Below are 26,325 nucleotides of genomic sequence, written 5' to 3' on the forward strand. Positions count from 1 at the left end.
AGTGTTTACATTTGAAGGATTAATCCTTTGTACTATTTTTTCCACGCTGGACAACCTTTCTCCCAGGTCCTGAATTTTTGTGACCAGGGGTGCTAGGGCCGCATTCAGCAATCGTTCAATGTGGGCCAATAGGGTGGATTGGAAGGGGGAAGCAAAATCATTTGATGTGGCCCCCACCTTCTGTGGCGTAGAAACAGTTGAAATAGCGGGGGGTGATGAGGGGCTACAGGACATTTGATCAACATTAGCAGGAATCTCCTCAATGTTCATTTTGGTGATTAGGGCCTGGGGCAGCGTGTTAGCTTGGGTGGGAATCATTACAGGCAATAAAGGTAGTTCCTGGGGAGAGCTGTTTATAAGGTCAATATTCCTGCCAGATGTGGGTGGAGTTGATATGATAGGGGCGTAGTTAGTGCCACACAAGGCATTCAGGTCCTCCCAGAAAGACATATTTTTAGGACTACAAGAGCTCCAAAATAGAAACTGGACGGGTCAGGGACAAATGACAATAGGAAGCAAAAAGGGTTAGATGTTTTCTGTACCTGCTTCTGTGATGGAGCCAAGTGTGGTGGCCCGTCCCGTCCTCCTTGTGCCTCTGAGGGCCACAGAGGGCCCGCCCTTTGCCCGGGCTTAGCCCGGCGCCGTCCCGCGCGCGTCCCGCGGGGCTGGAGGTGTTCCGCGTTCTTGAGGCGCCTCCAGGCGCAGCGGGAGCGTCACGAGCGCGCCAGGTGCCGGGGCTGCTGGGAACTGTGGTTCCTGGCGCTCGGTTTGGCCAGGAGCGTCCCTGGGTTCGTGTCGCGTTGGCCGTTTCCCTCACGGCTGGGCGGGCGAAGGGTCCTTCCTGGCTGCTCCCCCCACGGCTCCCTACCGCCACAGGTAAGTGTTCAGAAATGCCCCCAGGCACGCTCGGCGCTCCGCGTTCTTGAGGCGCCTCCAGGCGCAGCGGGAGCGTCACGAGCGCGCCAGGTGCCGGGGCTGCTGGGAACTGTGGTTCCTGGCGCTCGGTTTGGCCAGGAGCGTCCCTGGGTTGTGTCGCGTTGGCCGTTTCTCTCACGGCTGGGCGGGCGAAGGGTCCTTCCTGGCTGCTCCCCCCACGGCTCCCTACTGCCACAGGTAAGTGTTCAGAAATGCCCCCAGGCACGCTCGGCGCTCCGCGTTCTTGAGGCGCCTCCAGGCGCAGCGGGAGCGTCACGAGCGCGCCAGGTGCCGGGGCTGCTGGGAACTGTGGTTCCTGGCACTCGGTTTGGCCAGGAGCGTCCCTGGGTTCGTGTCGCGTTGGCCGTTTCCCTCACGGCTGGGCGGGCGAAGGGTCCTTCCTGGCTGCTCCCCCCACGGCTCCCTACCGCCACAGGTAAGTGTTCAGAAATGCCCCCAGGCACGCTCGGCGCTCCGCGTTCTTGAGGCGCCTCCAGGCGCAGCGGGAGCGTCACGAGCGCACAAGGTGCCGGGGCTGCTGGGAACTGTGGTTCCTGGCGCTCGGTTTGGCCAGGAGCGTCCCTGGGTTCGTGTCGCGTTGGCCGTTTCCCTCACGGCTGGGCGGGCGAAGGGTTCTTCCTGGCTGCTCCCCCCACGGCTCCCTACCGCCACAGGTAAGTGTTCAGAAATGCCCCCAGGCACGCTCGGCGCTCCGCGTTCTTGAGGCGCCTCCAGGCGCAGCGGGAGCGTCACGAGCGCGCCAGGTGCCGGGGCTGCTGGGAACTGTGGTTCCTGGCGCTCGGTTTGGCCAGGAGCATCCCTGGGTTCGTGTCGCGTTGGCCGTTTCCCTCACGGCTGGGCGGGCGAAGGGTCCTTCCTGGCTGCTCCCCCCACGGCTCCCTACCGCCACAGGTAAGTGTTCAGAAATTAGACCCTGTTGTTTATGCTACTGTGCACTGGGTTCTTGCTATATCTTCGCTCTGACTGAATGTCTGCGGTGCTGTTTTTCATGCCGACGATAAACCGTGGCATCTGACCTGTTGCTGGCATATAATTAATTAATTGTTTTTTCTATATTCTGCACGACTGCCCCGCCCGCTGAGCCGCAACGCGAACGAATCCTAAGCGGACGGGTGCTGTGTCGGCTTTCTGTAAGCTGCGGGACCCTGGAGGGGCGTGTTTGGTCCCAGGTTGGTGATCAGAGTGCTGCCGGCAACTTCGGGGACCGCAGCCGTGCTAGGGGGCTGACGAGGACTGGAACACAGGTGGAGGCAGGCCCTGGTCCCTGCCCCATTGCTTTTGGTGGTCCTTAGCAGTCGGACCCGGTGGCAGATTCGGGCGCAAACAGTGAGTAGTGGAGCGGACTCCAGGTCTGCATATGAGGTTCCCCCCTGAAGGAAACCGGACACCAGGCAGATGGCCCTGCGCGTCCTGCTGGCTCCCCAGTGTTTGCCTCGCGGGAGCGGGCGCAACATATGGTGGCGCTGGCTTCCCGCAGGAGATCGCCAAACGTCCATGCGTTGCAATAGAAAGCAATGCAACACATGCACGTTTTGAAGTCCTCTCCTCTGCAACGCATGCGCGCTGCGTAGGCGAGACCTTAAAAAAACAGAAGCATTTGAAGAGTGCGTGGGCTACCATCTAGTGGAAGTCAATAGTACTGCACCTGGTAAGCATTTCTACGATTGTATTTATTACCACGTTTTTCTGATACTTAGACATACTACTGCTGTTTATTCCCATTTCTACATCTAGTGGTTGGTGACAAATTGGCCACCATAAATAAATAGAAAAAAAAGGGTTGCACGGGGTCTAAACAAGATTTGTTAGTCTCAGATTGAGAGGAGATTATGTTTTACCCTGGCCTGATAATATAAAGAGAGGTCTGCAAACACGACTTTAAGGTCTGCCCCACTATGTCCAAGAAAGAAAGGTGTTTCCTGGAGGAAAGGGCTTGGATGATGGGACGAGTGTACAGTTCTAAGAATAAATGTATGAGAGGGTACTTACGCTCATTCAAGCAGAAAGTTGACGGTTGAGAAATTGGAACAATCAAATGTTATAAAAAAACAGGAACACATTATATTGTATATGACGTTTAAGTACCGTCAGAGAGACAAGCTTATAAATGAAACACCTGCAAGAAGTTTCCTATACAATGATGTAGCTGTAAACGAGCACAGGGCATCTGAATAGTGAGTAGCTCTCAGAGGAAGATGAAAGCGAGGACAACCACAGGAAATGGGAGTGGGGGTGGCTTTACTACATCGCTCCCAGGATGGTGACTTTCTCACTGTCCCTCTGTTCCAAGGTGTGCGGCACACCGGTTTTTTTGCCTGTGCAGATTTCGGCAGGTATAACCTTGTGAAATTTGCAGGTGGAGAACTGGCTGCAAAGATGGGGGATAACAAACAAATGGTCTTCCAATGTTTATTCAAGTTAAGGATTAACAATCCACAGATAACAGCAGCTTTAAAGAAGTAATATATATATTTTTTTGTTCTGTGCTATTTCAAACAGACGAGAGCGTTGGCAGTACAGGAAGTAGAGAAAATCGACACATTGCTAAATATATGATAATCTAAATAGAATATTTGAGAAAACTGAGAAGTCACCTAAGGAAAGACAAGAATCACATAGGTATAGTGCATGAAACCGCAGCTACGATATATTTCTGTCAGACTATTATTTCTCTTCGACATTCTGATCAAACACCTCACAGGTGAGGTACCCGCAGAGATGTCTAAATTTCTCCATCATGAAACAATGTGTTGTCAATGTCCTGCACCTCATGGCACTGTGTACAACCTGTGGTGAGCATGTTACAGTGTCCTACAATGACTTACTGACTCCTGCGAGGCTGAGGTTACACTTTGGGTAGGCTGGCTCCTTGGGCGCTGCAAACTCCCAGTGGGTGCAACCGCAGTGCTCCATGATACTCGTTTGAGCACACGTCCTCTTACAGGCCTTAGGAGAAAGGAAAACCAGGTATTAATATGCGCTCTGAGATATCTTACATGTCAAGCCCTTTCTATAAATCGACTTGTAAGGTCAAGTCCTTGTCCAAATAATTGTGTGTGCGAGGACCAGAATACCAAGTACTACTGTAATCACTCCACCCTTGCCCCCCCTCCCCAATTCTTCCCCACTGCAATTTATGCTTGGAGAATAGCATGCTAAAACATACCAGTTGAAAACATACAACATAATGCAATACATTGGGGATTTGGTGCTGAAAACAATACATTCCTTATTTTACAGAACAAAATTCATATTATGATGTATTTACCATATCAGTTGAATACCGCACCCCTTTGCCCACTCATATTTAAAGGGGTGCTCTATTTTCTTTTTTTCGTTGTTGCAACTATCACAATGTTCAATGAAGGATTTTGCAGCTTGGCTAAGGCTGCGAGAATGTATGCTTTGCCTTTTTGTTTGAAAAACGTGAATTTACAACATTATGAACTTCTGTCTTTTTATATCACAGAGAGTAACCTTATGGAACATGTACAGCATACATTTATTTATTTATTTATTTATATTCTTCTATAGCGCCTGAATAGACCCCCGGAGGGGTATCTCCGCGCTTTGCCAGTAAGAACATAGCTCCAGATGGTCCGTGATCAGATAAGATGGTACAGTTTATCAAGGAGAGATCAGTTGCTGGAAAATAGATGCGTTTTTAAGATCTTTCGAAAAGTCAGATGGCTGGTGAGTGATCTCATCTCGAGGGGTAAAGAATTCCAGAGCTTTGGTCCCATATGGGCCAGTGCGCGGCCTCCTTGTCTGGACTTTTTTATTCTAGGCACCTGCAGAAACTGCAGGTTACCAGAGCGCAGGGTTCGCCCAGGGGCATATGGCTGGAAGATTTTGGCGAGATATTTTGGGCCTTCACCTATCACACTTTTATGAATAGTGCACAGGGTCTTAAACTGCACTCGCTTCTTCACTGGTAACCAGTGGAGCTTACTCAGCAGCGGAAGAGAGGGAGTCCTGGGAGGAGCATTAAGGACTGCCCTTGCAGCCGTATTTTGAATGACTTGTAGCTTTTTAAACTGCCCTTCATTAGCTCCTAGTAGAAGGCCATTGCAGTAATCTAAGTAAAACTGGAAACTTCACGAAGGGTAAGATTCAGGAACTTCTCAAAACATTTCCAAGCAAAAAATAAAAATTCTTCCATATCCTTACTATGTTCGAAATTGGCATCTTATACATGTGCATTTTCCCCAAACACAATTCCTTCGGAAAGATTCCAGATTTTTTCTTCTTAACTTTTTAAAAGATCTAGGGAAGGGACAGCCTATGTATTTGGAAAGGTATCAAAATAAATAAAAAGTTAAAGTAGCACTGAGGTTGGAGAAAACAGACAAAACAATGTGAGGTTAAAGAGAACATTTCTGTTGTGAGTGGGAGCTAAACGTATGTCAGGTAGGCCTGTGAACTGAAAATGAGACAAGAATTGTGAAGCTTTAAACAACTTTCATCTCATGTGGAGCTGATGTAACTCATAGCTTTGTGGTCTTGCCAGTAGAATTGTTCTATGGGGCTAGGGGGGGGGGGGTTATTACAGCAACGGATGAGCAGAGAAATGTACCAACGAAAAGGCATTTCGGAAACTGAGTTGTTTAATCTTTGTTTTTGCAATCCACACAATTGTTAGTGCCTCATTTCGGCTTTGGCGACGGTCCGCTGTCCCACCATCTTGCCAGAAGTCATTAACACCAGGCCCCTGCCAGAGGACTGTCCACCGCATTTGGAGTCCCCCACCTTCCTGCTGCTGGTCTCTCTGCTGCAAAGGGAGCTGCTGTGAAGGGGCTCACTTCACAGCAGTGAAGCTTGCCAGGCAGGCGCCATGTTTAAAACACCAGTTTAGCAAACCTTTTTTGTACAGAGAACACAAACTCACAAAGCAAGAGTTTGTTTGCTCTGAACAAAAAAGTAAATGGCCCAAGAGTGGGGGAAGGCTTTTCCCTGCACCTCACATCGTGAACAAGGGCAAAAATAAAACGTGACGGCTGTCTGTCTCTCAGGGGGGCAAGGGCAACAGTCACTGGGACGCAGCAGTCCAGTGGCAGGTAGACTGCTGCTGGGTCAGGGATTACTCTTGTGGAAGCCAGCGGAACCTCCCCTAACCATAACTGAGCATTTTACTCAATTATAAATAGAGCGGGGAGCCAAGGGTTTGACATACAGGAGGACCACCAACCTAAGGGGAATATGTGGCCTAATGGCTAGACAAGCTCGACTTAGAAGCTGGGGAACAGTGTTTGAATCTCGGCAGGGACGCTCACCATCCTGTGATTCTGGGCAAATCACTTAATGTCCTCGTGCCTAACAAAAGGTATGTGTCGATCTGTAGTGCAACTGGTGCTCATGTAAAGCGCTCTGATACCTTTGAGTCGAGTTCCCGCTATATAAAACTCCAAAAAACAAGGCATTCCTTCTGCTCTGCCAAACCTTAAATAAGGGCCTTTGTAAATTCAAAATACATATGAAGGGTCCTAGAAGGCACCGCGATAAAAAACACTGTGTTTATGGAATGCAGTGCTAAGAGCATTTGGTCGCCCCGCTTCCTTGTCTCCAGAACCCTATCTTACTAGTCAAACTTCGACATAGAACGCATAGTTTCTCATCCCGTGGCTCATAAGGTTTAGGATGTTTAAAAGGTATGCGTGGATTCACAGAAATCCAAGGATCCCAGCAAAGACATTTGTCGTAGGAGTCTCAAAACTCAGGCAAGTGTTCCCTACTTGTAACCCCATTCTCCAGACACTTAGAGCACTTGGCACTTAGAGCACAGCAAATACACCTGAGCAGTTGTTTTCTTCTCAGCCACCTCCTCATGGACATGCAGACCAGTAAGAGAGCCCTAATGTATTATGTCCCACTTCTCTTCTCTGCTTTGGAGGTGCTTTTCTTCTCTGCTTTGGAGGTGTTTCCCCTTGGAGATGTTAATAATGTGTCAGTGCTTTATTCCTGACAATAGGATGGCACAAAGTCAATTTATGGCCAACAACAGAAAGATGGTTCATGGGCTATTTATCCTTTGGAGGAGCTGGCAGTAGGAAATCCAAAAAATCAGACCCACAACACAGCTGCTAGCAAAGTCAGAATTTACATTTGACGGTCAGTTACAATGCATGAATTCAAGGATGAAGGCATTAGTCAAGACATCAGCTATCTGGATCTCAACTAGTTGAGGTATCCTGGGTGGATGACACTGAAATGAAGTGTGGCCAATGAGCAATCTCCCATTTGGTTTTATGAGGTTGGATCATTGCTTGCTATAGTTTGCGGGACGTGAGATAATCTTCTGAGACCCCTGAAGTTAGTTGGGACCTCCATCATTGTCAGGCTCTTATTTGCAAGAGATGGCAGCACAGGGATATTGCACAGGGACCCTACACAGCATTACTTTTTCCCTGAAGGATAGGCTTGAAATTATGATGAGCACAGCAACATAAATGAGCACCAGTGTGGAGGAAGCGACACTAGAGCACTGAAAATAGACCATCAGCTCTCACAAAGAGAACTGTTGTGCTACAGCACAACCGTGGAAGGGCAGGCACACCAGGAGGTTCAAGACTGGAATATTATTGCATAGATGGGAATTCCAGAAAGAAATATGAAACAACCAGACAACACTAGACAAAGGAGATGTGTTGCCGAAATAAAGATTTGAACAGTGCTTACCACAAGGTAAGCTTTAGATGAGAAGGGAAAAACACAGATGTGTCATGTTGAAAAATCCACACAGAAAACAATTGCAAATACATTTTTCCATTTTCTTCCAGAACAGATGTGCTTTGCCAGTCAGGGGAAGGTAATTAACAAAAGCTCAAACTGGTGGAACATCCAAGACTTGCCTTTAGCCATGATCTATTATTGGCATTGTGGCCGACGGTGACTCACTGTTCTTCTCCTGGTGGCATCTGGGTATTGGGTTACGTTGGGGATGCATTCGTCTCAGTTGTGTTGTCTTTTTATTCCTCCTCCACTGATGTTCCTCATGCATCCTCGGTCCTCCTTACCCACTCTATGTCTGCGGCCCTTCTTTAAACTTCTCTCTCCACTGCACCCATTTCACTTCTGTTCAGCTTCTTTGCACCTCATCCACATTCTATTAACCTCTCCTGGTCCACCTGACATCTACTCTTCCCTCTGTGGCCTCTACTCCATTGCTGGTCGACCAGTGTCTTTTCTTCCGCTGAAGCACCTCACATCTTCTACCTCCTCCACATTCTCTCCTTCCCCCATTCTCTCCTTCCCCACTCCATGACTAGCTCTTTACTCCAAGTTCTTTTCCACTTGCTATTTTGGGTGTTTTTTTGTAGTTCAGCAGTTGCCAGACATCCTGCATTGATGCAACCCGTTTGCCAAAGTTAGTGATCTAGTTGTTGCAAAGTCCTGCTCTTTGTCCTAGGGCCACACTTATTACTGTGCAAGAAAAAAGAGGAAAACAGAATAGAAGGTTCGCAAATGCCCTTAGCAGAGTTGGGAGTTTCAGTAACTCCACATGTTCACTCAAGGGCCCGGCACCAAGTGCTCACTTTGGAAAGAAATAAGTGCCAGGTCCCAAAGTCTTCCTCAGAAGCCCAGCAATAATGCTGCTGACGTTGGGGTTGCAGAATAGTGTTGATTTAACCTCATGCCCCTTTTATCCACTATCCTACACTTCCTGCCACTTTATCTCACTCTTGAAAGTTATTAGGTCTCGCACCTGCGAACGGATCGCGAAGCGATCGTCACTGCAAGACTCTATTGCAATCAGATCTGCTTTCAAGGAGTCAAGGGAGACAGGAGACAAGTGATGTGCACGCGCAACCTTGCGGAATCGTATCAGGTCGCGCGCGCGTTAACAATCTCCTCTCTCATGGCTCCTTGTAAGCAGACACACACGCACGCACACACGCACATAGAGAACCCCCCGCCCCCCTGCCGCACGCCGCACACACACACACACACACACACACACACACATAGAGGACCCGCCTCCCTCCGCGCGCGCACACACACACACACGCAACAGCCACACTCACGCATGCACACACAAACACGCATGCGCACACTCACACGCACACACACACACGCGCAGGGTAGAGTCTGAGTTTAGGGAGTCCGCTCCTGCACGGGCCCCCGCGGGGCCTTCCTCACATCTGCTTCCCACTGCTGACCATCATATCTGGAGCGCCGGGTCCTCGGCTCCCGATGGGTGGATGGGTGGGAGGGGACGACGCGGCCAGGGACAGGCTAACAACTTCCAGCCGGTTAACTTTCTAGTACGGGAGCGGCGGCTGCGGTGCACGGGCAGGGCAGGACGGTGGCTGCACAAGATTCGTAGCCTCTGCCCTTCGGCCGCCTCCCACAGCATTGCGCGTTCGCCTCGCTCCCTCCCCCTGCTCCTCTGTGGTGCCCGAGCACCACTACTTTCGATTCCCGGCCCTGCTCCTCTATGCTGCGCGCGCATCACTGGTTCATAATTCCTCTCCCTGGGTGAGTCATCGCTGATCGATGGAGCCTGCATTATTTCACGGCTTAATTTAATTAGGAAGGACGAATTGAAGCCCACGAGGGAGCTAATCACGGCCATTAGGGAGATTAGCCAGCGCTAATAGAGTGTGCCTTGTTTCCAGTGCTGCTGAAACTCGGTGACAAGAAAGCGTATTCAGTCGGACTTTCTCTCTCTACTCTTGTGAATCAACTTTCCAGTCTTCCAGTACCCTACACCAAAGACCAAATGAAAGACGACAAGCATGGCCTTTGTCTTTGCAGTAACGTCTTGGTGAAATTTGCTAAGCCGTTTGTTGATGAAGTTCTGAACCAAGCCAAAGTGTCCACTGGATGTGGCAGCGAGGAACTGAAAGCAGAGTTGCGAAAATTGTGAGTCTACCGACTTCTGTTAAAATCGCTTAGCATGGCGATTCATATGCCATTATTTTCCATTCTTGTTGAGTGGGCCAAAAGAACCACCTATTTGAATATGAATATTGTTGGGAGAAATATTACAGTTCATCAATTAGAATTTGAAATAGCTAAGTATATGCATTTTTCTTGTGACATAAAATTGACCTGCTGGGTGTTGCACATTCTTCATTCATTGCAAGCCCATTGCCACTTTAGGCACTCTGGAGGGTGTTTTACGTTAGTGTAGACAACATTGGCTAAAATGGAAAATTATCACTTTGTTTTCATGATTTATTTTCCTTTTTGTTGGCTAAGAAGAGTTGTTTGTCATTTTGTGCATCCTCGTACACATCAGGTTCTTAATTAATTATTTTTGTGGTTGGTGTATAGGCGAAAAGTAGATTTGAATGGAGACAAGAGTGCTAAAAGTTATTTTCAGTGATGGTGTTTTTTCAAGTTTATCCAGACTTAAAATTTGTGGCTTGTGAAGCTTTCATGTGTGTGTTCCCGAGGAGGCTTAAGGCGCTTGGGTCCGGGTCTAGCTCCAAGCCCTTATCTGTTTTTATTTCTTTCAACAAAAGTACAGTTAACAGTATCATGTATAGAAGTGTGTGTGCGCAAAAGTGTTTTTAGAGGGTGGAGGCAGCAAACTGGTCAAGAGGAAAAAAGTCACTGACTTCTTAATCAACCCACCCAGCATGTTAAACATATACAGCCTTTCTGATTGGAAACATAACCATACAGATGAAGGGCAAATATCCTTACAAATATTGTAGTTTGAACCTGATGGTCGAGTACATCATCTGAACATTTTTAGTAATTATCTGTAATCAGATCTTTAATTAAAGAGAACCCAAACATTCCGGCTGCTCGGAGCTAGGCACAGTTGTATGATAGAACAACGCATACCTCAATAATGCTTGCCTAAACCACGCAGTCTCAACCATAGCCATTACCATGCATGCCTTTACAACAAATTTCGTTGTAAAGTCATGATTGGTAAAAGCAAGGCATGGCAAATATCACCCCCCGCCCTAAGCCCCTAAAAGTGCCCCATAGCCCTGCAATGCTCCCCACTCCAGTCCTAAAAACAACCTGACACCCTAAACCCTGGCCCCTAGCCCCAAAAGCTTCCCCCGCCCTGAGCCCTAAAACAGCACCCAGCCCAAAAAGCTATCCCGATCCCTGACCCCCACCCTCAGCCCTAAAACGGCCCCCAGGCCTAAAAACAATCTTGTCCTCAGCCCCCTGCCCACAGCTCCAAAACAGCCCAAAAAATAACCCGAACCACATCCCCTCCCTAATCCCTAAAGCAGCTCTCACCCCAAAAAAACTACCCTGCCCCCATCTTGAGCCGTAAAACGGCACCCAGCCCCCGCCCTGAGCCCCAAAAAAACGCCCCATAGCCTTGCAATGCACCCCACTCCAGCCCTAAAAACGACCTAACACCACTATACGTTCAAAGTGCGTGTTTATGCACCGATTGCAGGTTTTAAAAACAAATTAATAAAAGGCATTGTCATTTACAATGCCAATAGCTCAATCTTTAATGCTGCAAGACCTATTGTATTGTAAATGCTTGTTCTTTTTGTTACTGTTTCCCTGTCTTTTTCCTACTCCTCCTTTTCTGTTCATCTTTCATCTTATGGATCAAAGTCTGACAATGAAAAATAAGTCCCGGTACCCAAAAAGAGTGCTGTGGGTCGCACCTCAAACTGCCTCAAATTAAGCACTGCAGTCACCTCTCCTTTCTTTGAGATGTGTCCTTCCTGATTTGTTTGGAAAGTCTTTTTTGGGGGGGTTTCTTAATCATCTTGCGGTACTTCCTGGTGTGTCTGTTACAAATATTTTTTTCTTGTCTGTCCTTGATTTCCTCTATTGGCATTTGACATTATACCTCATGCGTTTGTATAATCAAAGACAGAAGCACCTGCACTTTCTATGATGTTAGAGCAGAGGCAGAGTTAGGTAGTTTTAAAAGCTATCAGTTCTCAGTGTGCAGATGCACTTTTGATGCACAAATACCCTCCAGCTGGGCTGGTATCTCTAAAATGTCTCCTCTGCCACATTTCTAAATGTCCAACCTTAACCTGAATGTGTAAATGATATTACTCATTGTGGCCTTCACTGACCTTGCGAGCTGTCAGTCCACCAAACAGGATGTGAAGGACTCCCTTGATACATAATAAGAAAAGAGGAAAGGGGTCAAAAGAGGAGTGAACTAAAGAGTTATCACAGGCCAGGCAGCATCATAGCCGGTACCTGCGTAGCACCGCTGATGTACCATGCCCATTCTTTCTGCTGTGTAGAGTGTATCAATCTTTCCAATCCTCCTTTATTGCTGCTGTTATTTTTTTTATAGAAACAATTTTTAATTTAATGAAGACAACAATGTAAATTATAATTGCTTTTTCTGAAATACACTTTGCAAACATTGTGCAGGCAATTTCCCATTTGCCTTGTCCCTTTCCACCCACTGCATTCCAGCGTTCTGGTGTGACCATGTCCAGTTTTAGACCTGGAGCCCTTGATAGGCCCACCATTTCCTCTATATGGCCTTGAATTTATGACGGCGACCCCTGGCAGTGTGTATTCCCTCCTCCAATTTGCCAAATCAGGTTATGCCCTTAATCCAGACTGTCAGAGATGGGGCTGTGGATGAGTTCCACTGTCAAGCAATATCCCCCTTGGCTACCACGGTTCCCAGCCCCACCTCTGGGTCCTCCCACAGCATCCAGTATGCATTGCTGCTGATTCAGCAAGTTCACTATTTCAAGGACCTAATTCAGGATAATGGTCCCACATCTTTTACTGAGAAGGCCCACTTTCACTTGAACAATCCACACCTTTACCGGGGCGGTATGCTTTATACCTATATATCAGGTAAGCCTGACGAAGGGAACAGGCTCCGTTCTTTCATTTTCGGATATAACATTCTCTATTTGTGGTTGTTATTTTCCGATTGTTCTTTTATTCTTCTGTTTCCTTTTTTAACATAACTTTATTTCAATATTTCTACACTACTGACTTATTTTTGTCGCATCTTTGTTTCTGTCCTGCACATGACTTCGGTCTGAGGCTCGAATTTGGGACACTAACTTCAGAGAGTCTATCTCAAAACATATCCGTGTTGCTAGAATTTCAAACAGAAATGCAGTTGAGATTCGCTTATTTGCAATGTAATGAGTGCCATGGAGATGTAGGGTATTTCAGGGGCACCTGATGAATGCTGGGCCCTACAGAATGCAGGAGACCTGACCTCAGTATCAGTGTGAGGGAGAGGGTTAGTCAACCGAGAAGCCTCCCTGTATTTTCTTTATCGTTTTTAACCTCTTCTGTATGCTGCAGGTTGGTCTCTGTGCAGTTTCTCTTTAGCTACTTGCATTTTTCCACAGTTACATCATTCAAACCAGTGAACTCCCTCTCATTCTGGGTAAATGTTTACAGTCTTTACAAAGCTCTGACCCTCACCCCTGATAACTCCTTTCTGCTCCTCCCCAACCACTTCTTTCAGCTGTTTTAAAGTCCCTGTCAGACATAAACCTTTGTGTCCTTTGTAATCTTGGCCTTCCATTTACTAGCGCTGGAATCTAAACATTGGAATTCCCAACCTCTAGTCTATTTAAACTGCACCATAAAACTCTCTTCCACTTCAAGCTTTTAGTCAAACTAAATTGTTTTGTGCCTGCCATCATTTTTACTGCTAAACTGGTTTTATATATTTTTTTCTTTTCAGGATCTTTCTTATCCAGTGTGTCTAATAAAAATGTGTTTCAGGCTTTGTATTTTTAAATTACTATATTTAGAACCACAATTATTTTTTTCTAATTATGCAGGCAGGGTTCGCGGTGAGTGTCAATAAAGAGCCCTGTTACTATGACTAATTTCAGATCACTTGTCGTCTCTTTGTGATTATTACACATTGGAAGAATAGAATAATCTGTCAGAACAATTGTTTCTTATAAAATTGGGGCGAACAACCCAGCTGAGCTAAACCTTTGAGAAAAACTTAATGAAAACTGGTTTAGAAGTGAGCAACTCCAATAGGTTTCTTAAGCATTGTGAGACTGTGAAATTCAAGTCAGAGACGTTTTAAGGCTTGGGCAAAGTGGGGTCTGTCCCAGGGCCCCAGCCTTGCAGCGGGGGCCCTGATAAAGCCAGTACAGTTCTTCAGAGAGTCTTGCCCTAATGACCTCAAGTAATTCTTAGACACATTGATTTAAATACCGTTTTCTTTTGTTTTATTTTTGATGTGGTGATGTGTGAGTCTATTCGATATTTATTGTTTTAGAGAAATGTTTTTATGTTACATGCAACAGCCATAAAATAGTTTCTTTTGCATCAAATCATGACCGCACATTTGAGAAATGGGAGGGTGTCACAGAGGTTATTTGTAGTAAATTTAGTGAGCTGCTGTTGTGTTACAATAGTGGAATGGAAACACACATCACTATACCTGAATATTAGATGTAAACACATTTAGAATATGGACGAGTGTGCCAGTGTGCTGTCAGTGACTCGGACAAAGGGGGCATGGAAGAGCTAACATTAGATCATAAATTGAAAACTGATCTTAATGGGGGCCCCCAAAATATGCTTGGCCCGTGCCCCTAAAATCCTTAGATGTCCCTGTTTAAGGTGTTTAGGACACATGTCAATTTGACATGTAAATTTGGTTCAAGTCCAATGTCTGTCTGATTATAGTTTACGAATATTGTTCATGTAACTGTCCTTAACAGTAATGCATTCATACAAAGCTATATTCTGCAACCGCCAGCTGTCACTAACCCGGGGTACCCACAAACACCATTTGGGCTGTTACTTTCATTGCCCTGTTGCCGCTGGTTTACAGGGCAGCCATTTTCCTTCTTCAACCCCTGACCTTGGGAAGCCTTCTTTGAACCTCACTAGTGTCCAGATGTTTTTTGCCCTCGTTTGACTTTGACGGCGCAGTCTAGAAGAGTATATATACTTTTACCTCTCGTGTGTACCCTGCAGCGTATTTGTCCCGGTAGAAATTCCTGATGTTCTCTCCGTCTGTACAGCGGCTGCTGTAGGGTGACTTCAGCCTCTTGATGTGGACCTGAAAGAAATAGACATGCTGCATTGGTGTGCTGCTTCTTTTAGTGTCTTTTAGCACATTTGTATATGTGCCTCACCTTTGAGCTGGACCAGGGAAATTGACTTCATACAATTGCCCCTGTGCCTACCAAAAATGAATGTGTCCTTGTGTAATATAACTGGTGCTCATGTAAAGCGCTCCAATACCTTTGGGTCGAGTTCGGGCTATATCAAACTAAAAAAAAAAAAATGAAATGGAAGAGTTTGACCCCGCTGTTATGTGGAACAGGGGTGGAAAAAAGTGTCTAAAAGGAACTCATTTGATTTATCCATGAGTTTCTCGGCTTGGGGTTCCCTGGCTGCATTTAGTGGTAGGAAAACAACAGATTTCTTTATGATGGTGGAGCCTCAGCTGACTGTGCTTTCGGGAACAATTGACCTAGTGGAACGGCTGCCTTTGGGCCGCTGTGGTGGTGACTCCGCCTTATTTAAGTTGAGGCTACAGACAGGGCTTTAAGTAGGCCGGGTCTCACCGGTGCTGAGCACCAGCAGTTTTTTAAAGGGGGCCTCGAAACGGGTCTCCATCTGGCTCTGTTTTGTGCCCATCATCCCCTTTTGTATTGCTCTGTTTTGTGCCCTGGCACAGGCGGCCTGTTTTTTCCAGACTGCAGTGACAGCAGGTACATCGATGTGCGCGTGCGTACACGGCTCCCTTCTCAGTAGTGGAGAAGTTAAGGCATGACCTCATGCCAGGTGAAGGTTTCAGGGGAAGCGAAATTCATTAAAGAGAGTTATTTTCTCTCTGGATTTCCCTTCTCTTTTAAATCTCAGGAGCAGCAACATTGTTGTGGTGTCACCAGGGTTTTAAGTGGAAGAATTTTCAATATTATATACACTCCATAGTTACTGCTTATTTATCGTATGCAACTAACAACCACTGACAAAGCTAATAGTCCTGAGTTGTTGTAGGTATGATGTTACATCATACAGATATATGCAATGACAGAAACAGCAAAATACAAGTCTGGCAGCACGCTGTGCTACGCACAGATTTTTAGTTTGGGTTGTTAAGCCACGCCCTGAATTGCATTGCTACGCCCCTTTAAGAGATCCACCCACACCCAGTTGTTTCATCCCACTTAAAGCCCTGGCTACAGACATTAATTTTCCATGTCTGTCTGACACGTGAAGCATGGTGGACATGGCTCAACGAGCAAGGAGAAAACGTCCAGTGTATCAGGACCATTGTTATCTCGCTTTTCAGCCACACCCCCTTGTTTTAGCGGTTGTTTCTGAAAATCTAAATAAAATGCTAAGTGAGCCAAAAAAATATGGCAGCCTCTTGTGACGAAAGTACATTTGACAATGCGTCGATTTCACGTTGACACACAGATAACTGCCAGGCAGGTAGGGATCTCTAAATAAGGTGTGCAGTCCTCTGTCCAAAGGAAGCTGGTAGGGCTTGAGGCCAGAGCTCCTGTTGACCTGCCAGCAGGCAGGTAACCCACCTGACTCCAACTGACACCCTTACTTTTTGAGATGTTATGAGGTGTAGGTAAATGCAACAACCCTTCTGATTTACTTTCAGTGATTCTCAGGTTTCGTTTTGCTTAGATGTATATTTATTTGCTCAGTGTCACAAGTCCATGCAGCTGATTCTGTTTTATGGGAAAATTGACTTATATATTTATATTTTATTTCTGCTGTTGAAAATACAAAAAAATAGGCGAGTGAAGTATCCAAAGGTGTATTTATTATAATAAATTGAGGTTGCTTCAAGATTCTTGCTTCTAAGGCCCTCATCACGAGCATCTCGGAATCAGAGGTAATTATTAATATGAATACCTTTATAATTATTATTTTAATACCTAATATATATTATAAAAAATGAATATTGTTTAATCAATACATTTTCAATCCATGGGGGTTAGAATTTAACTAGTGAGATCATTATTGCCTATTACAAGATTTTGAGGCAGAACATTTGGGTTTTGGTGCTTATCTTTCAGTCTCCATGTTCTGGTAATTGCTGGTTCTTTCTCCAGAGTTAATTCCAGCAGGTTTACCAATAGAAATGTAACTCATACGGGCGGAGTTTATCATACCCAGTAATTACCCAGTGTGATAAATTCTGTATTATTCCTAATTCCGAACCCCTTGTAAACAGAAATTTCCTCAGGATTCGAAATCTAAGAGGCCATTTGTAATGAGGGCCTAAGTAAAAGAATATATATTAGCTGTAGGTTTCTGTAAAATTGACCAAGTTCTCTGAAGGAACATCTTTTTTTTAAATATAAGACATTGATTCACCAAGTAGTTCTATTCATGCCTGGTATATTCCCATATTTGTGGAGCCCTTGCCCTGTTTGCAAATTAACCAAAGACTTGTTAGTCTCATCAAAGAGGCTTGTATGTGTATTAACTAAGATGTACAAATGAACAGCGCAGAGCCTAGTGTGTGGATTAGCCATGAGTGCATTCTACCACTATACAACCCTATGTGTGTATTACACAAAGGACCCCAGATATTGCTGCAGAACACTGCATATGTATCACAAATGGAGTGCAAAACATTAGAACAGGGCACTGTATGTGTTTTTCACAAGTGGTACATTCTGCCGCTGTAGAGTGCTGCATGTATATGGACCAAGAGATGCTTCTATATGCACCAGGCCTCTGTTTATGCATTAAACAAGGATTTCGTGCTTGTCTATAGTGACCGATATAGCCATATTCAGATATTGAGTATAGACCCGCCCCTTTCATTCTATATGTTTGCTTGACCCCACTGGTCTGTGTTTTGCGGTCAGTGCTGTTAATGAAGTCTCTAAGTGTGATTTACCTTCATCATGCCAATCTCTGTTTCTGCCCCGGGTGGAATATTCACTCCCTCGTCTTCAGGAAAGGGCATCTGCGATTGGTCATGTATCAGCAGGCGGACGCCAGCAGCATGGGTCATGTCCTGAACGTACTCAATCTGCTGGATGAAGAGTTCTAGGTGCAATCCTGGCATTAATCGGAATGGAAGAAGCAAAAAAAGAAATTATGGAAATTGAATCTCCAGGCAGTCCTGCATGGCACACATATCCCTCACATGCATCACAAAGCCATGCCTGCAGTTTACTTGCTTAGAAGTGGACCACGTGCAGTGCGTTTGGCCGTGCGGGCCATTGTTATGCAATTTTGAGAAAGTAGCATTATTATAAGATTTTTTCTATCACATGCCTCAGACTGAAGTGCTTTGGCACTTAAATCACTGGTATCAACATTACTCAACCCAAATGGCATTCAAAGTATTGACCTCAACGAATGAAAGTCAGAGCCCTGCCTTGCTGGTGTCTGATTCTGTTGCTGGTTAAACACACATCTCTGGGCCAGGAACTTATATGGAAATGGAAATGGAAATGGAAGTACATTTGTAGAGCGCTAATTGCTGCCCGGAGGCGTCCAAGCGCTAAGAGAATGTAAAGGGAAGGACCTCGTGGAGTGACTGCCTGGGAATTAGTAGGGAAGGTTGAAAAGGTAAGTTTTCAATTGCTGTCGGAATAGGGAATGGTTGCAGTTGGATCGGAGATGAAGCGGGAGAGCGTTCCAGGTCTTGGCCGCATTATATGCGAACGTCCTCCCGCCCGACCTGGTCTTTTCTATTCGGAGAGGTGTGGCTAAGAAGGTCTGGCCAGATCGGAGATTTCTGGTGGGGACGTAGTGGGTGATCAGATCCCGGGTGATCATTGCACCCGATTCCCAGAAAGCCTGATGGGCAATGCACAAGGATTTAAAAAGAATTCTTTGCTGTACTGGCAGCCAGTGAAGGTGGACCAGACCGGCCCTCACTGATTGGGTGCGGGGCAACTCAAGCAGTAGACGGGCCGCACAGTTCTGCACTGTCTGAAGTCTGTTAAGAGTGTAGTCCGGGGCGCCCAGGTATAACACATTATTAAAGTCCAGCCTGGACTGTATCAGGCCCTGTATTGCTACCTGTTTGGCCTCCCAGGGGAGGAGGGGCAGAATTTTCCTGAGCATTTTGAGGAGTCCAAAGCAGGTTGCAGAGAGCTTGTTGGCCTGTGTTTTGAAGGAGAGGGATCGGTCCAACCATACCCCAAGGCTCTTGATGTTGTCCTTGGGTGCTGGAGGGGGGCCTAAATCAGAGGGTCACAGGGAGTTGAAAAAGAGGGGATCGGAGGGGCCCAGAAGCATCAAATCCGTCTTGTCCTTATTCAGTTTAAGGGATGATGAGGACATCCAGCTTTTAACTTCTTTGAGGCATTCTCTAAGTCCGCCTGACGCCGGTGTGTGAGCTACTTGCGCCAGGGAGACCACCAGCTGTGTGTCGTCCGCATATGAGATGATCTTAATCCCAAAACGACGGACGACATCGGCCAGTGGCCTCATATATATGTTAAAGAGGGCGGGACTTAGAAAGGAGCCTTGGGGGACTCCACACCTCAGTGGTCTGCTAGTGGACACCACGTACCCGTCAAAGACTCGGAAGGATCTGTCCTCCAGGAACGATTTAAACCAGCGCCAGGCTTTGTTCTTAATGCCGATACTGGACATACGGTGCAGCAAGGTGTCATGGCTGACCGTGTCGAAGGCAGCGCTGAGATCAAGGAGGATCACTGCCACTGATCCTCCCTGATCCAGGATCTTTCTAGACTCCTCCGTGACCATGAGGAGGGCGGTCTCGGTCCCGTATCTGGGTCTGAAACCCGTTTGAGTGGGGTCAAGCAACTGAGCGTCTTCCAAGAAGTTTACCAGATGGTGGTTAATGAATTTTTCTAGGATTTTGCTCAGCCACGGGAGCAGAGAGATGGGCCGGTAGTTGCTAAGGTCCAGCGGGTCAAGGTTAGGCTTTTTTAATAGAGAGCGGACCATGGCTTGCTTCCATTCTTGAGGGACTCTGCCAGAGTTGATGGAGGCATTTAGTACATCCCTGATGATTGGGAGAGTGATATGAGATACTGACATTACGATATCTGGCGGGGCTGGATCTTCAGGTGAGCCGGTTTTTACTTTGCGGGCTAGAGTTTCAAGAGTAGCGATATCCAGAGGGGGAAAGTGATCCAGAGAGGGTTGAGGCGGGGGGATGGGGGTAATTGGAGCTGTTTTGGACTGAGTTAGGAGGGTGATATTACTGGGGGGAAAGGTGGAGTAGATGTTATTGACTTTTTGATGAAAAAACTCAGCAACATTGTTGCAGTGAGTTATGGATTTAGTGACATGCAGGCCAGGGGGTGGCGGGGGGTTTGATAGTTTCTTTACAATATTAACGATTTCCTTGGGTTTTGATTTGGCCAGGAGGATTTTGTTTGAAAAATAAGTAGTCTGTGCGGTTTTGATTTCCGCTTTGTAATCTCGAATAGATTCTCGATAACGGCTTTTACTTTCTGGTGCATAGTCTAACCGCCAGCTTCTTTCGTTTTTCCTCATATACGTTTTTTGTCCCTCAGAGTCTCAGTGTACCAGGGATCCGTTTTATGGACGCGTTTTAGCGTGATTTTGTTTTTTGGTAGGGTGTTATCGAGAGATTGCGAGATCCAGTTAACGTAGGCAAGGTTGGCTAGGCCTGGATCGTCAGAATAAGATGGTTGATTAGTAGCGAGCTTGGATGACCAGTCGTCAATTGAGAGACGGGACCAGACTCGGGTAATTTTGGTGGTGGGTCCGGTCTGTAGGGGTTTGAGTGTGGTCCATGTGAAAGGAACCAGAAGGTGGTCTGTCCACGGGAGGGGGATTGGTGGATCAGCTGTGAAGTATGCGCAGTTGCTAAAAACTGGGTCCAGTAAGTGACCCTTAACATGGGTGGGGGTTTTAACGTATTGGGTAAGTTGTAATGCAGCTAGGTCGTCTGCCAGTGTGGGGACTACCTGATCTGAAGCAGAGTCAAAGTGCAGATTAAGGTCGCCTAGTAAAGTAAAACAAGAAGCGGTACTAACGCGTTCTGCGACGGTCTGCGGAAGAAGGATGTGGAATTGTTTAAGGGGCCCTGGGGGGCGATAGATAAGAGTTCCGGAAAAACAGTTATTTGGTGAGAGGCCGATACTGAATGCGAGGCTCTCACAGTCAGGGATGGTTTCTGGGATTATGCGACACAGAAACTGTTCTTTGTGAATAATTGCTAGGCCTCCCCCTCTCCCATCAGGCCGGTCCTTTCGCGTCATTTGAAAGCCAGGAGGGAGAGCGCTAACTAAGGCAGGGTCGGACTCTGGTGTGAGCCAAGTTTCCGTTAGTAAGACTATATCCGGAGAGATTCTTGTAGTAGCAGAGCGATTTCTGTCCTATGTTTCGGTAGTGATCTGCAGTTTAACAAGAACATATGGTAATCATGGGTTAGTGCAACTGCGAGCTTAGGTTTAAGTGTAGAGTTGCATTTAGGACATATTTGTGGAATGTTTTCTGCTGCGTAGTGGTGGCGTGTGCAGTTCGTAGCAGGGGGTTTTAGGCTAAGAAGAGTTTTGGCATTGTAGTGTCTAGTCTCAGGAGGCTGGGGTGTAGGGGGGATGGCCCTAGACCCTGACTCGGCGCGGACGAGCGCAGATGAGCTTGCCTTATGCCCGCCTTCGGCACCCATTCGTCGCGCCCGCTGCGCTCGTCCGCTGCGCTTCCGATACAAACACATGATTATAGTGTGGAGAGGGGACCAGGGGGCGTGGCCTCCAAGTGGGCGTGTCCCTGTTTGGGCGTGGGTGATGGCGGTAGTTGTGGGACGGCGATTTTCTCCCTCTTGCAGCGCTCGTTCCGCTGTTTGGGGCAGTCCTGCACCAAGTAATCAGGTGTCAGGAGAAGGGTGAGTTCGTTTAAAAAGGAAGATTTTCCCAGATTAAAAACAGTGAAAACAAACTATAAAGGTGCTGTCTACTACCTACTCCCGGCTGTGCCTCAGGAGGTGCTTTACAAACAAAGGCGCTCGTGATTTCAGCGCGCTCTTAAGCAGTAATAAGGGGGCGTGGCCTCCAAGTGGGCGTGTCCCTGTTTGGGCGTGGGTGATGGCGGTAGTTGTGGGACGGCGATTTTCTCCCTCTTGCAGCGCTCGTTCCGCTGTTTGGGGCAGTCCTGCACCAAGTAATCAGGTGTCAGGAGAAGGGTGAGTTCGTTTAAAAAGGAAGATTTTCCCAGATTAAAAACAGTGAAAACAAACTATAAAGCTGCTGTCTACTACCTACTCCCGGCTGTGCCTCAGGAGGTGCTTTACAAAGAGCTATCTTACTGGTTAGAAAATTAGGGTAGGTATGTAGCCATGTCCCATCTTTGGTAGCTCAGGGCTGCAGCTTCTTTTAGGGCAATGTGGTACCCAACATGTTTGTCAAAAGCATCTGGGTAAAAAAAGGGATGTAGTCATACTGTCCCTCACTGCTCATACTGTCCATTACTAGCCATACTGTCCCTCAATACTCATCTTGAGCATTAGGATTGCACCAGAACTTGCCACAGTTACTAGCTAAATATTCAGATGGACTGAGAGACTGAGAGTTGTTTGGTTTGTGTGTGTGGGGATCTTCTTCAGGTGCAGAGCTCAAGATCACCTTGTGGAACTAATAACAGTACTTTTGTTGCCAGCGTTTGATATGATTGAAACTAAAGCCGTACAAGTAACAACGAATAGAGGTGGCTGCCACAGACGGCAGCACTCAACTGAACAATGTACTCCTCACATCTAGTGAAGAACATGGAAAGATTCAGACCTCCATGTCAGGACTCCAGATAGGCTGCTCCCAGACCACAAATACTCCTCAAATTCGGGCAAGTCGGAAACATGCATGGCTTGCTGCTTCCAGCATTAACAATCAGTCATGATGATGACACAATCATTGCCAAGGATTGAAACCCATCAATGCATATGGCAACTTGAACTTGTTATGGATTTTCCCTCCCCGTGACCTATAGATACTGAATATCCAGTGACACTGATTATCAATTTGTGTGGTTCCAATATCATATCGTTTTGTACACACCAGATGTTTTTGGATAATTTTCAACATGTGAGCCTGTGTGAGCACCGAACACCTCCCTTGAAGCAGTGAATGTAGCACAGTTGCAAAGTGGGCGGCTTTCTTCTTTTCTATCTTTGATGCAGATATATTTTCAATACATACATTTAGTATATCTCAATTACTGACTTGATGTATCAGTGTGACATAGGATGCTGAATTGAAAGCTGCAGAGATATTGAGGAAAATATAGGGCAGCGAGACCACACTCATCCAGCTCGTGTGGATACCAGCTTGAACTCCGGATACGTGGAATAGTCATCAATGATGACCATCATCGCCACGAGCTCGTCCAGCTGAGGACACCAGACTTTGCTACATAGCCTCTTACCAGACAACACTCTCACCTATTTTGATACAGTGAAAGCTACAGAGCTGTCAGTGAAGGCGAGTCCCATGGGGCTGAGTCCCGTGCTATCCCCAACAAAAGTCGGCCAGGGCAACACCGCACCCTTCCCCCGGCCAGCTGGATGTGCACAAACAGACAAGGACTCCCCCAGGACCTGTGAAAAGCCCCTTGTTGCCGCGTCACCAGTGCAGGCTCACCAACTCACATGGCTGGTGAGGGCTTCTTGCATCATTCCAGATGGGGCTGGTGGGCCGCGCTGACCTTCCAACGCTGAGTCTCCAGTAAAGGAGCTGCCGTACCACCTCTGGCACCTTCCCACCGCTGTGCAGGTCGATTTGGAACTGCAGATGCATTGGCGCCACCAGCTGGTTCTGTCAGAGAGGAGTGAGCCATACAGGCGGAATGAGGTGGCATGCCTGGTGTGTGAAGATGGGAGAGCAGTGAAGGGGATTCACCCAAACCCCATGGCCAATTACTGGATTGTGGTAACATCAACACTTTGGGTCGAAGTCTCAGCACCATTTTGTCCTGGTCACATGACTCCTGGGCCTAAACCAACTTACTCCAGCCCGGAGGTGGACCAGATAACATCCCCAATTATATAGCATGACCCTGGTGTTTCACAGAGATGTTACACCCCCCATTAAAAGAGGCTGGAGGGGATATCATCCCAGGCCATTCTTTGTTTGCTGTTGGACTATGCTGTAAGCTTACTAGGACAGTGTTAACTTCCTATGAGTGTGACCACTTACTTCGTTTGTCAATGGCTCCAGGCTGCGAACACCAGACCAGATAGATACAGCCTCTGTGACACCGGACCTGGATACATCTGTGAGGCTGCAGGCAGCTGCTGAGACCTCATTAGGGTGGCCAGCGGTGTGATGGCGGTCGGAAACACCGAATGCCGTGCATCCGACAGGCTCCTTGAGCTCGCCAAGGCAGCGCAGGGCCTCGCAGTCCCTGCAATGGTGGTGGTGCCTACCAGGCACCGCCGTAGGGATTACGATGTCCCTCCCCGCCAGCCTTTTCATGGTGGTTCACCCACCATGGAAAGGCTGGTGGAAAGGGACATTGGGGGCCCGTAGCGGGACCCCCATCCCTCTTGGACCTCCAGTGTGGGCACTGGGGGGCACCTATGGTGCCCCATACATGTCCCTGCACCATGTGACAGGCACTGCATGGTGCCTGGCATGTAGTGCAGGGATATGTTTAGTGACCCCTTTTGATATTGCGGTGTTGGCTGCAGCCAGCGGCACCCGCCGCAATACAAAAGATAGGCATTGCGACGCGCTGTGGTGGCGGTCGCATCATAATGCCTGTGTCGGGACGGCTGACAGTCTGTCAGGCAGTCCCGATTTCCGATAGGGTGGTGGGCAGACTTACGTCCGCCCGCCATCATTATCAGCCCCATAGTTTCTGTGAATAGACAACAATACTGCATGTACATGATGTAGACCGAATGTTCCACTGTGCAAAAATACATTGCACAGCATTATGAACGGGGGGTAAGAACCTCTCTCTCTCTCCTCCCAAATCCTTGCAAAAGTCCCTTTCTTCGGTACATCAGCCAAGACTTACGCTCACAAGACGAGCCGATGTTCCTGAAAAGGAAGAGGAAGCTTACTGAGGCGGGTTCAAACATTGTGGCCATCGCTGTGGCTGCCCACTGAGGGGAACTCCATGTTGTGCCTCCACTCACCCTCGGTGCAGCAGAAAAACAGGAAGTAAAGAGTTTGGGCAGACGAGGTTGACTTAAAGAGCGAGTGAAGTGAACGTGCAACACTAATAAAAGGAGGGTTCAATGTGGTTCTGCCCATAAGAAAATTTTGAAAAAAGGAGGGGCAAATGGTGCCTTTTTAAAGCTGTTTTTAAGAAAGAGTTTGGTGAATAAGCAATAAGGTTTATAAACCAATCCTGATGGTGTAGTCTTGAATTCATTAAAAACCTGAAAGAGTTGAGCGTTCAGGTGCAAATGTGAGAACGACCTGTATTTTGCAGTGTTTAATATTTTCAACAGTTACACCATGCCAGTGCTTTGTAGCGGGCACATTATCTCTCTTTGCTATTTTTTGACAAGTCGAAGGTGTGACTAGAGTGCACACAGATCTCACAAGCAAGTGCGCTAATCCCCATAGGAATTTCACTGCTAATGCTGGGTAGAACATGTTGGGTACTCTGAAGCAGATGCCGTAATCCCATTAAATGTTTTAAAATGCATGATGTGTGTCCCCCATTAAGTAACCCAGTAATGACTATCATATCTGTCCAATATGTGAACTAGGCCAGTGTTCTGTGGGTTGATCCTACAAACAAACCCAAGCACTGATCATTTCACTATTTTAAAAGTAGATGCCAAGGCACTAGAGGCTAGGACGAACCTGTGATCTGTTATGGCAGTAAGTGAACCTGAACCCATCCTTTCACAGCACTGGTTTGACAGAGCACCATCAAACATCCGGGACGACACTATACTACTGCCTTACTGGTGCATGTTAACTCTCCCAATTCGGGGGACTGCACACTGCTCTCATAGATAGAGGACCTTCCTCCATCCAGTGCTGGAACCACCCACTATCTGACCAAGGCCCTTGAAACCATCTGGCGATGACAGCACTTTATTGCTCTGCAAATGGATCTCAATCCATTAATCGTAGGGATAAGTACACAGCTCCACAAATGCACCTTATCCACTTTAGAACAGAGACCATCCTACTTCTCCACTAAAGTATGTTTGCACTTCCGGTTCTGGGACATCATACTACTCAGTGAATGCACTGTAACACACTTAGGCGTGGGAGTTGGGATCTCCACCTTGCTCTCTCAGTGAACCTCATAACTCTTAAGGATGGAACCTCTCATTTCACTTCAACTAATCTATCAAGGGTTAGGCCAACCAGACCTCTAAGCCAATGCGCTTGAACCCATCAAGGAACAGGGATCTCCACAATGCTTCGCCATTACAGAATATACTGCTTTACAAATACACATCAACATACGCAGTGCTAGGCACCCTTACACAGTTCGACCAGTACTTTTCAACCCTTCCAGGTCTGGGATCATTTTACAACTCACTACTGCATACAGACCAACTGAAATTGTACAATA

At 47.0% G+C, this 26,325-nt stretch overlaps 1 protein-coding gene across 1 annotated transcript in view; it reads right to left on the minus strand.

The window, feature by feature from the left end:
- LOC147710467 (acid-sensing ion channel 1A-like) overlaps positions 1-26,325 on the minus strand; it is a 191,626-nt gene that overhangs the window by 114,311 nt on the left and 50,990 nt on the right. Inside the window, exons 4-6 of the mRNA XM_086919357.1 lie at positions 17,726-17,889; positions 14,801-14,905; positions 3,762-3,882 (exon numbers count right to left, since the gene is read on the minus strand). Coding sequence (XP_086775483.1) covers positions 3,762-3,882; positions 14,801-14,905; positions 17,726-17,889 — 390 coding nt within the window. The remainder of the gene's footprint in view (positions 1-3,761; positions 3,883-14,800; positions 14,906-17,725; positions 17,890-26,325) is intronic.

This window comes from Lissotriton vulgaris, chromosome 5 (assembly GCF_964263255.1).
Source record: "Lissotriton vulgaris chromosome 5, aLisVul1.2, whole genome shotgun sequence".
Lineage (NCBI taxonomy): Eukaryota > Metazoa > Chordata > Amphibia > Caudata > Salamandridae > Lissotriton > Lissotriton vulgaris.